The 11,221-nt window shown below is 36.1% G+C and overlaps 1 protein-coding gene across 1 annotated transcript in view; it reads right to left on the bottom strand.

Annotated features, from left to right (window-relative positions):
- Positions 1-850: 850 nt before the first annotated feature.
- The window catches only part of NECAB3 (N-terminal EF-hand calcium binding protein 3), a gene marked incomplete at both ends in the record, with an annotated part of 104,335 nt that continues 93,964 nt past the window's right edge, over positions 851-11,221 (bottom strand). The window contains 8 exons of the mRNA XM_081324736.1: positions 851-879; positions 1,338-1,429; positions 1,653-1,730; positions 3,519-3,631; positions 4,561-4,614; positions 5,524-5,603; positions 7,060-7,181; positions 8,149-8,285. Of these exons, the coding sequence (XP_081180862.1) occupies positions 851-879; positions 1,338-1,429; positions 1,653-1,730; positions 3,519-3,631; positions 4,561-4,614; positions 5,524-5,603; positions 7,060-7,181; positions 8,149-8,285 (705 nt within the window). The remainder of the gene's footprint in view (positions 880-1,337; positions 1,430-1,652; positions 1,731-3,518; positions 3,632-4,560; positions 4,615-5,523; positions 5,604-7,059; positions 7,182-8,148; positions 8,286-11,221) is intronic.

Raw genomic sequence — 11,221 nt, 5'->3', positions numbered from 1 at the left:
TAAATAGAAAAGCAGTCAAGATTTTAACAGTATGCCAATTAAAACTTTTTAAACTTGCAAAAAGAAACCCCACAAAAAATACCAGAACCAAGAGGAGTTGCTTTTAAAGGTAAAATGAAAAACAGAAAGAATTTCAAATAATGGATTAGAATTCACATCTGGACTGCAAACTTCCAGACTAGCACTGTACCAGGGAATCTATCTTCAAACATATTTGCTGAAACATATACACATTTCTAAATTCAAAATTGAATTCTGAATTTTGAAACTTGTGCAAACCCAATATAGCATCTAGAATGCAAATCTGGTAAGAGTTCTGGAAAAATTCAAATTCCAGACAGGATCACCCAGGCACTATATTAACTGATGGCTTCATTTCAAATGAAATTCAATGACATGGGAAGTAGATCCTGCTATATTTTCTTGTGATGTAAAAAAACCCACATATTGATGACTTCCTCCTTCAGCCTTTACACTCACCGTGCCCAATGTTCTAATTTTGTTCCCTTTGTGCACCAGCACTTGTGGACAATCAATTGTTGCATTACTATCATGCTTCAGGGATAGTCACTTCTTATAGCCAAAAGGGCAAGCAAGGCTATAATACAGGTCTGAATGAAAATTATATGTTAGAATGAAAGGTGGGTATAAGTCATGTTCAGGAAAGATGACAAGGCCATCTTGTTTACATGTCTACAGAAGAAAGGAAGCATTCCACACTTATACAGAAAAAGAAAATAACATCGCAGAGGGTAGGACAAGAATGGGCACCTCTGGAAGGAAGGCTGTATTGGAAAGATGCTGCTTGATCCATCACATGCTGGTTGCGTTGAGACATTATGAGTTGCTCTCAGTTATTATTCATAATCCACCAGGAAGCTAAAGGAAGAAATGAAAACATTTACAAACTTTAAAGAGGCAAACCAGTTTACACTAAGTTGTAATACATGATTCTTGACCTCATAATCTACAGGTTTTAGACTTAAAATAAGCCTTTTTTCCATGTAGATACAATGTACTAAGCTTAACATGGCTTAATAATTATGGCTTACAGTCTGGCTATATTTCTATTTAGCTAATTAGTTATTAAACTTATTTTTCCACCCATCTCACCAAAGGTGTAAAATTGCACAATTATGACCATAGCCTGAAAACGTTGCTAATTCTTAAAATATGTCTTATCAAACTGAGAACGGTCACAGTGTCAAAACTTGTGTTTTGCTCACCAGAGGAAACTGAAAATCAGCTGTTTATTAAGCATTTCATGGAGAAAATCTAAGTGGTTGCTAAGAGTTGACATGGACTTGATGATACATAATCACTACGCATTATCTTACCTGGGAACAGCATAGTGGTCAAGAGCTCTGGAGCATCCAAAAAATCAGTGATGGCATGCTGGAACCTCTTACTATTATCTGACTGCAGATGGCTAAAAACAATTTAAAAAAAAGATTTTAAAAATGAGTGACAGGCATTTTCTGCATCTAAGGACAACAATTAGCAGGTTTTGTATATTTGAATGTCTGAATTTTGCTCAACCTAACAGGAATCTTTCACATGCACATACCCCGTTTTGCTCATAAAAATGTAAATCACTTTTGTGGAATTGTATTTAGCCTCGATATAAGTTATTGATGATTTTTAGGAATCACCTTCTCCAAGATTCTACATCTTGCCATAATTCATAGAGGATGAAGGAGGTATCACTCGCCAGTTTGTGGGCAGACACACTGCAAAGCAAAAAAGGGAAGTTATTAAGAAAAAATATTATTACTATATATCATAAACCATGCTGTGTATATAAATAGGATGCCAGTGTCTACAATCAGCCCACTCTTCTACCTCCTCCTCAATGATTCATGAATGAATTTCTTTTACTACCCTCAAAGAAAAGAAAATTATTTTCATTTTTTATTATTCATTGTTTTAAATTATATTTCATTACTAATTATTTCTTTGTAAAGGAACATGTAGCATGTTATGGTGCTGAAATTAATTACCCAGTCTATATATACAATGGAGGTCCCTCCCTCACCACCACCATTTTATAGCCTTCAGAATCCATCCCACACCAGCTCATAATTTGTCCTCACTGCAGTTGCCTTTGGAACATTGAACTCCAAGTATTCTGCTTGAAAACTCACACTAGAGCAGTTTCTCTTTTGCCATAAGTGAACCAGAAAGAAATTGGTGTGGGATGGGATGGCATGGGATCATGGGTGCATGAAACTGATACAAAGGTAAGATAAGTAACAGAATCTGAAGTTTTTATCTGAAAGGCCACTCTTCACTTGATTTCCAAGACAAAGAGATATAATAATATTCTGCATTAACAGTAATCTACTATTCTGAAACTTAACTTAGTATGACCCATTAAACAAATAGATCACAGTAGTTATATTTGTCCCAAGACTACTGCTAAAAATGCTACCCTCACATTGTCCCCCTCCCTGCCTCATCCCCTGATAATGTTTACTGGTTTTTCTTATAGTCACCTAGAGAGTGGCAGAGAGTGATTTGGAGAAATACATACTTTGATGCCCCTGGAGACTAGCAAAAGTACCTAATAGGGGAAAAGATTGAGGGGACAGAACATGATACTGAGCTGGTGTTTTGTGCAGTAGTTTAATGTTGAGCGCAGATGTAACTCTACTGTAGAAGTTATATGTTTTATTCATTCGGTTTGAGTGCTGCTTCAACTCCAGCTGTCTCTGGGAGGCTCACAGCATACACAAAATGAACCAAAACAAGCACAGAAAATCCTCAAAATAATCATAAGATAGCATCCCAACAACAAAGCAAACATCATGCATAATAATTTCCATACTGAATGAAAATCAGCATTTAATTTAGTTTCTTCAGAATCCGTAGAGACTCTTGAGTTCCAGAATTTATTTTGTCCTACAGTTGTTAACTGTAGACTGAACATTCCAATAAACTATAAAGATGGGTTAATATCCCAATTTGAAATCAGATTAATTTTCTTCATTTCAATGTGTCTGTGTGTACACTTAAATGGTACTAAATGAAGCATTAATTGAGGTTGTTTCTTGCTTTTTTTTGGTAAGGTCACACTCTATTTGCAGCTATATTTCAGGCAGTTAGTAGCATGTTTCAATTACCTAGAATATTCGTGAGCAGTTTTTATAATGATAGCACTACGAAGAACAGGATGGGACTGAACTCAAAGCCACATGAGCACACCCTTACAAACCATATATTTGTTTTCCGAGTTTCTATTTCAACTGTACAGAAGAAGCAAGAGTACATCTTTGTAAAGAGTCTGCCTCTTGTATTTCAGTATCCATCTACTTTATGGAGCCGTTTATTGGAAAGTGAACTTTATGGATATCGGGATTAGCGTATAAAACAACACTCCATAAACATAAATAGTTTCCTTTAAATTATTGAGAGAAAAGTAAGGTTCATAATGCTGAAGAAAGAGAGCTTTGCTATCTTTTTCTAAATATACATCTCATCCAAACAACCTATGAAAAATCATTTTCTTGGAGACTTACTGTAGGCAACTGCTCTGTCCAACTGTGGTTTCTGTGTAGGTTTGGAGAATTTGGCAAAATGCCACTAATCCACTTTCTGCCACTGAGATCTGTCTCTGTGCCACCAAGATGTGCTGCCAAAATGGGGAATGGGAAAGAGATAGCCAAAGGAGAGAAAATTTGAAATTTCTATCAATATGGAGTTAGAAATACAATGCAGTTCAGGAATAACTCTAAAGGCTCACCCACTAAAAGTAAGTATTCTTGATCCACATCCAGCCTGACAATCATATTTTACTAGTATCATCTCTGCCTGCCAATTGGCCAGCTATCCTCCCTTCTCAGAATTCCAATGGAAGACTCAAAAAAGTGGAATCACACTTAGAATTCTCCCCGTTTGCCCAATCTACTAGACTACCTCAAAGGGTTGGGGGAATAGAATATCCACATTGGATATATCAGAACAATTAATAGAATTGATCAGGAAAGATGGGGGGAGGGAAATTAAGACAACTAAGGCTTTTATTTCTGGAGAGAGGGAAGAAATGGCAGGAGTAGCACATAGGACAAGGTGGAAACTCTAGCCAATTGGCAACCAGTTGTTCTGCATTTCCAAAGCAAATGCAGTGGAAAAGGCATCAGGGTCAGGACTTGGGGACAAAATGATTAGAGTTTTAAAAGTTGGGATAGAATGCATACACATTTCCCCATGTTTGCCAAACTGTAGTACAACAAGCTTCACCTTTCAAAATCCTTGCAATATGGTAAAGTAATCTATAGTAGCCTTTCTTTTATCCTCAGAGGTTGCTGATTTTTTTCTTGTATAGCAACCAATATATGAATTATTTTTATTTATTTATCTATCTATCTATCTATCTATCTATCTATCTATCTATCTATCTATCTATCTATCTATCTATCATCTATCTATCATCTATCTATCATCTATCTATCTATCTATCTAATTATTTCTATTAATACAGTTCTAATATATGAATTGGCTTGTTTCTAGTGCATCATCATGCACTATCAAATAAACAAAAAGCACAGTACAGAAACTCACGGAATCTGTTCCTTTGCAGACCATATTATATTTCAAAGGCTCCAGCCTTGGACCCTAAGAAATTCAGAATTATTATGAAAGGAAATAAGTTACAGAGTAGTTGAGATACATAATTGATTTCACATAATTGTCCTTTTCATTAGGCATTCACAATCATTTCATTATGCCCTTTTAATAGTCTGGCCATGCTGGCTAGGCAGTCTAGGGGTCATAGTCTTCTCACATCTGGGGAATGCCAGGATGGGAAAGGCTAAGAGATCATTCAAATAGTCTGTCATCTATTTGTCACATTTGTCACATTACTACTGATATATAGAGAGCTGCATAAATAATTCTGTACTCTGCAAGCAACATTTCTCCATCCATGGACAATTCTGGCAATAGAGAAAAAGCCATTTTTTATAACCTGATTTAAAATGTCATTTACAGTTCTCCTTAAAATAGGTGGACATTTTTATGCATATCTCTTGCATATCTCAGAAATTATGTCTGAACATACTAGCCATACACAGATGTTTGAAACTTCCCTGGTTAATTTTGGTTGCTTTTGAGCCTATTTTAAAACTTGGGTTCATGAACATTTATTTGTAACCTAAACTTGTTGTAGGCCTTTTGTATGATTGAAGGTAATTCTTAAAAGTTGATCCAGCTATGATATTAAATTCTAATTAAGAATAGAAGCTCAGTACAAGAACAAATAAAATTGTCAAGCATCTCTAAGGAGTTTTTTAAGTTCCAGGATAAAGCTAGGCAAGTGTCACTAGAGACAATCTTATTACATTTGATGCCCAAAGGCCCATTTGGTATATCAAGAGTAAATAAGGACTGGAAAAATGTTGTAAGTTATTGAGTGTGTTTAGATGCAATTCCAAACACTCAAATCCAAATAATCAGTATCATGGGAAAATGCTTCAAGATAAAGTTCCCATTTTATCAATTTTTCAGTTTCATTTGCTGGCCCACCTTACATTCCAGTTTGCCGATGAGTTGTTGTAGCAGGGTAATTTCAGATGGCCACTGGCTATCAGTTTCCACACAAACACCTGAATGTAATCCAACAAAAAAAAAAAGACTCAGCTGAAATCACAGACAAGTAGCTTTCCCAGCCAAATGGAATATAGAAAAAACATTCTAGTAGGATATTACTCCTCTTCAGCTCCCTGTTCACAAAGGAATATTACTATATTTTCTCTGATATTTTCCTTAAAACAACAAATATTGAATAATTTCATGCTTTAGATAACAGAAGCCAAAACCTAGATTGGGAAGTGCTAAACCATTATAGGGATTATATTATCATTAGTGAGCATCCTTTCTCATGTCACTCTTGTGATGAAAACAGTAATATGGGAAAGTCTTGGCATGTTGCTTATTCACAAATCAGAAATGCTGCTTTTCAAGCTGTTTTCAAGATCATAGTTAAGCCTAACTGTCTAGTTAGATGTGATGGAGAAAAAATAGTTAATCAGCTGACGTTTCTCTCTCAGTGTGTTCTTTGATAAAGGACATCTCATTTATTTACTTTAAAAAAATCATTCCAAACATTTTTACAAACAAAAGTCTGAGAGGCCTTACATAACTACAGCTGTGCAGAACTTTAAGAGAACATTTCCTTCAATAAAGCCTTAGTAAAAGGGATCCCTCGAAGTGTGGCAGTCCTTCACTATATAGAGTAAAGTTGAATCAATTTTACAGGTTTCAGCATCAGTGATTCAATAGGATGGAAAAACTTTATGGAAGTGAATCACTTCCACTTTACATACCACAAAATGTAATAAAATACTATATAACAAGATAACAATAAAATCACATCACACCAGTCAACAGCTAAAAGCTTTGTAGCTCAAACATTTGGTAGCTGAAAACTAGGAGGAAACAATCAGCAGGAGTTAAGACTGATCTGAATGCATGCATGCATAAATAAAAGTGTATGTGAGAAGGAAAAAAACAAATAGGCACCTCAAAAATATCAGGGGAAACATTCCAGAGTTCCGGTCAACCACAGAGAAGGCCTGGCCACTATTAACCACAAGATGACCCTCAGGCAATCTTAAGATATACAGCAGGACCTTCCCTGATGATTTTGATCAAGTGGTGAGGATAATCTGTCAGGTAACCTGATCCTAAATTGCCTAGAGTTTTCTATGTTATAAGCAAAACTCTTCAGCTGGTGGCAGCCAATACAACTGCTTCTACAATGGTGCTACATGGTTATGCTCAGGTATCCCACTCTACTACTTCCAGTTCTCAGATGAAGCACAAGGGCAGCTCCACACTGAGCACATTAGACCATTAAAAGCACCTTTTGGCCTTCAAAACAATGGCTGCCCTGTGATGCTTATTACTATGTAAACTAGCTATGGTATTGATCAAATAATTTGTGTACCGTTTTGTCTATTCAAACATTGTTGAGCCTTTTTTTTACAGTTAATTCTCTGCAGTAAAGCATGCTCATACTAATGTAAATCCAGGAATCAGAATGACGAAAGCTGCCAATACCTGTGGTCAGCATCCCAGAATATGGATCTGTAGGAGAATAGCAGACGTTCTTCTGAATTCTTCGGCCACATCTTTTTGCAGTGTGTTGACCATTTAAAACTTCTGATTTGTTCGTATTATTCCTAAGAAGCATAACATCAAGACAGTACATATCCTAAGAATAATCACTATCTTGCCATCTCTGATTCTGCTTGCATGATTCCTCATTTTTCATGATAACAACACAAAGTGAGAAATAAAAGGCATGCATGCTCTAAAACATACATGTGAGCTAAAATATGTGGGCTCTCATTCACCTTCCTTTCTTTTTAACTGTTTAATTCTCCAGTAATGCAAAACATTACTGCAGAAATGTTGCCAACTGAGGTTTTACTTCAGGGAGATTCAGGGTTACTTCCGGGATATTAAGATTCAATTCTAATGATATTCTACTTACCGTATCTATTTCCCCCCAGCTACAATTAACAAGTTGAATAATTAACAAGGCAGGATTTCTACTGATAATTTACAGTATCTTCTAGTGCAGAGGTCCCCAACGTTTTGCGCACCAGGGACCAGTTACCTGGAGAGAGGTTTTTCCGTGGACCGGAAGTGGGGGGTTGTATGCTTGTTTGTGCAGACCAGTTGCTGGCATGCAATGGCCCAGTACCAGTACTAGTCCACGGACTGGGGATTGGGGATCCCTGTTCTAGTGCATGACATATCAAACTCGATCGCCTCACATGACAAATTGTGACGTATCACGATGTTTTTTGCCTTTGCGGAGCCAGAGTGGGTGTGGCCTGCATGTGACACATCCAGTTTGACACCCCTGTTCTAGTGTATCCCAATAGTATTGAGTCAATACAACTATAATCAGGACAGGTTTTACATCTTCAACAGCGCGCTCATCTGGAGCATGCTTATTTTGTGAATAGTAAAGAAGCCCACACAAAGATACAAATGCAGGGGGAATGGACCTAAAACTGTAGATATGGTAGAATTAATCTTTACAGAGTAGATGAGGAGACTTAGAAAATGATAGAAACTGAGTTCAACCTCACTCTTAATTTTTTGGCCTCTACTATACTGCCCAGGTGGTTGTTTTACCTTTCTCGGCCACTCTGTTCTTCAATAGTATCTGCAGCACACTCTAGGGAGACTTGCAGAGACTGTATCTGGTTCATTGTCTCCCGCAGAAGGAAGCGAGTCATAAACTGTTCCATCTTGGAGGAACTCTCATATGCCTGTAGGAGTTAAAGAGGCAGCTGAGTACTAATAGATAATTTCTCCCAGCACTGCTAGAGTAGGGAAAGAGAATATTTTTTAGGTCAGTGGGAACAATTCAGTTTTTTAATAAATATAGCTGGTACTGTCACAAAATGGCTACCATGCCAGAGGAAGGAAATATTGATTAAGACAGCTGCCTGTTAAAATGATTTTGGTCACTCCCAAAACACCCAAATTCCAGAAAGCAACTAATGATATTGCATCCTGCCAACTCTTCTAGGCTTCCAATGTGTCCAGCTTGTTTTTTGGATAAATAGGCATACCTCCAAACAGAGGATTGGGTTGCAGTCACTGCCACTTTTATTTTCTAATCTTTGGGGGAGAGCCACAGACATTCTTGGAAATAACGGTGATGCTAGACTTTGATAAAATGTTGGTAAAATGTTTCTTTTATTTTTTTAAAAAATAGTTTTTCAAAGACAACCCCCAAACAGGCAGGTGAAACAGGGCACTTTGGTGGTTTTCACAGAAATATCTGTAGGTGCATTGGTGCCCACAGAAACTATGTTGAATATTTCTGCTCGGTGCCTCTGACTCAGCTACAAAATTCTAGCCTTTTTAAAAAATAGGACATATAGAGACACTATCCTTACATTAACTTATTAAAATATTTCATATATTTTTTCCCAAGCAAAGCAATAATGCCTTTTTTCCTCATCTTGGAAAATCCTAAAGCTCTCTATAGTACATAACTATCATAATCCAGAATAAGAAATAACTGTCTATATTATAATAAATAAAAGACAAGGTTTAAAAATGGTAGTCAACCAATTGTTTGGAGCTGGGAAAAGAACTGTATGCCTTGGAGAGTTGCAGACAAGAATTATGTTTAGACCTTTGCATATTCAGATGTACTTATCCTTATGTAAATCCACTGAACTAAGGATGCAATCCTGTATACATCTACTTGGAAATAAGAAGAATATATTTGAACTTTTGTAGGTTCTACGCTTTATATAATTTAGTCTAGATCAGATTTAATGAAATTTCCTTTTTTTAAAAAAATGCCTTTATATATTTAGCCAGCACAGTTCTATATACCTGAAAATAAAGGGTTTTTCTTTTTTTAAAAAAATATTTGATCTAGATTTTATTTTTATATATATACAGTAGTTTTTATAAAAACATTGATAATTTAAAGTTCCACTTTTGCCACTCTAAAGGTAAAGTAAAGGTAAAGGTTCCCCCGCACATGCGTGCTAGTCATTTCCAACTCTAGGGGCCGGTGCTCATCTCCGTTTCAAAGCCGAAGAGCCAGCATTTGTCCGAGAACGTCTCCGTGGTCATGTGGCCGGCATGACTAGACGCCAAAGGTGCACGGAACGCTGTTACCTTCCCACCATAGTGGTCCCTATTTTTCTACTCTAAATAGGGCTATTTTATTCCACTCCCTCAAGGACCAACAGTTACTCTAAAAGGACTACACTTTTTGTTGGCTTTGTTGCAAAAGACTAACATACTTGACCTTTGAAATTTTTTGAAAGAAAATTACATGGAGATTTGTGTGCTATAAACTGTGCGCATATTATAAAGTACCTAAATATCATTTGGTAATTTATTATGTTGACTTCACCTGAAGTTTTCTACTGCAATGAGATGGAGTACATAAAAGTACTTAACACTGAGCTATGCTGGAAGCAAAGAGCCTTTACTTTTGTGAAGAGTGAAATAAAAGATCTTTTTAAACAATGCAACCACAACCCAGGCAATAATATATAGAAACAGTGGGGAACTTTTATGCTGCCTTGCTTTTCTCCACTATGAACCAGCAATAAGGATAATCCATATAAAACAGTTACTTCAATTTTCATCCATCCAGATAAATTACTACTAAGAGCCTAGACATAATAGACTTGACCTCATTGTATAACTATGGATTAACTTATCTAGCATTACTATTTCTGTCCTGAAATCATCCATACAATCTAACTTTAATAAAATAAAATATAACAATATAAACCTTTTGTTAATTGAATCTCTTGGAAGGTGCAAATTAATATATTGCTAATATCTGCTTCAGAACAACTCACAATGTTAACCAAAGTTTAAAATACATTTATATATCCTCCCTTAGCACAAAATCTGGGGATAAGTACAGATTTCTTAGTTTGGATAAAATGAGAAACCGATTTATTAAAGATTTGTTTAATTGTAGTGAAAAGGCTTAGGTTTTCACATACAGGTAAAAATCTCATTAGTTTAGTAGTAATAGTAGTAGTATCACTACTATTTAGTAGTAATCGCATGTTATAAAAACATCTACATTGTCCTGCTTTCAATTTGCTTTTCAACTCTTCCCCCCACCCCAATTTGCAAGACAGGCAAAAGAAAATACACACAATTTAGTACTAGTTGTCAATTACTAAAAACTAAAAAAACATCAGATACTGAAGGACATGCAAGTTTGTTCAAAGTTCAATAAACCAAAGGTGCCTCTCATTCTTAAAGGAAATATCTAGAACATGGGTGTCAAACTCGCCACATCATGTGACCTGTTCTGACATATCACAACTCTTTTTGCATTGCCAGCAATGGGGTGGGCGTGGCTTTGGTATGATGAAACCGGCCCATGGGCCAGCAGTTTGATACCCCTGATCTAGAACATTTATAATAGTGTTTTTTATCCCAGGAGTCTCCAGATCTGTTGTAGTCCTATGTCTGTCTATTTATCTGAGTGACTACATTCAGGTTAAAACTTTCCAAAACAGCAAAACAACAACAACATAGCATATACAAGGCCAATCTCATTCAAAGCCAATCAAAATCAAATTCACAACTTCCATAATTACCAGTATGGTTTGAAGAATGCTAGTTATGGAAACAAACTAAAGTCAAAATAACACCCAAAAATAAACATATGTCCTTTTAATATATTTTTGGAATTGGTTTTTAA

The sequence above is a fragment of the Vipera berus genome (assembly GCF_964194415.1).
Source record: "Vipera berus genome assembly, chromosome: 3".
Classification (NCBI taxonomy): domain Eukaryota; kingdom Metazoa; phylum Chordata; class Lepidosauria; order Squamata; family Viperidae; genus Vipera; species Vipera berus.
Note: the sequence above shows the minus strand (reverse complement) of the source record. Positions and strands in the feature narration are given on the sequence as shown.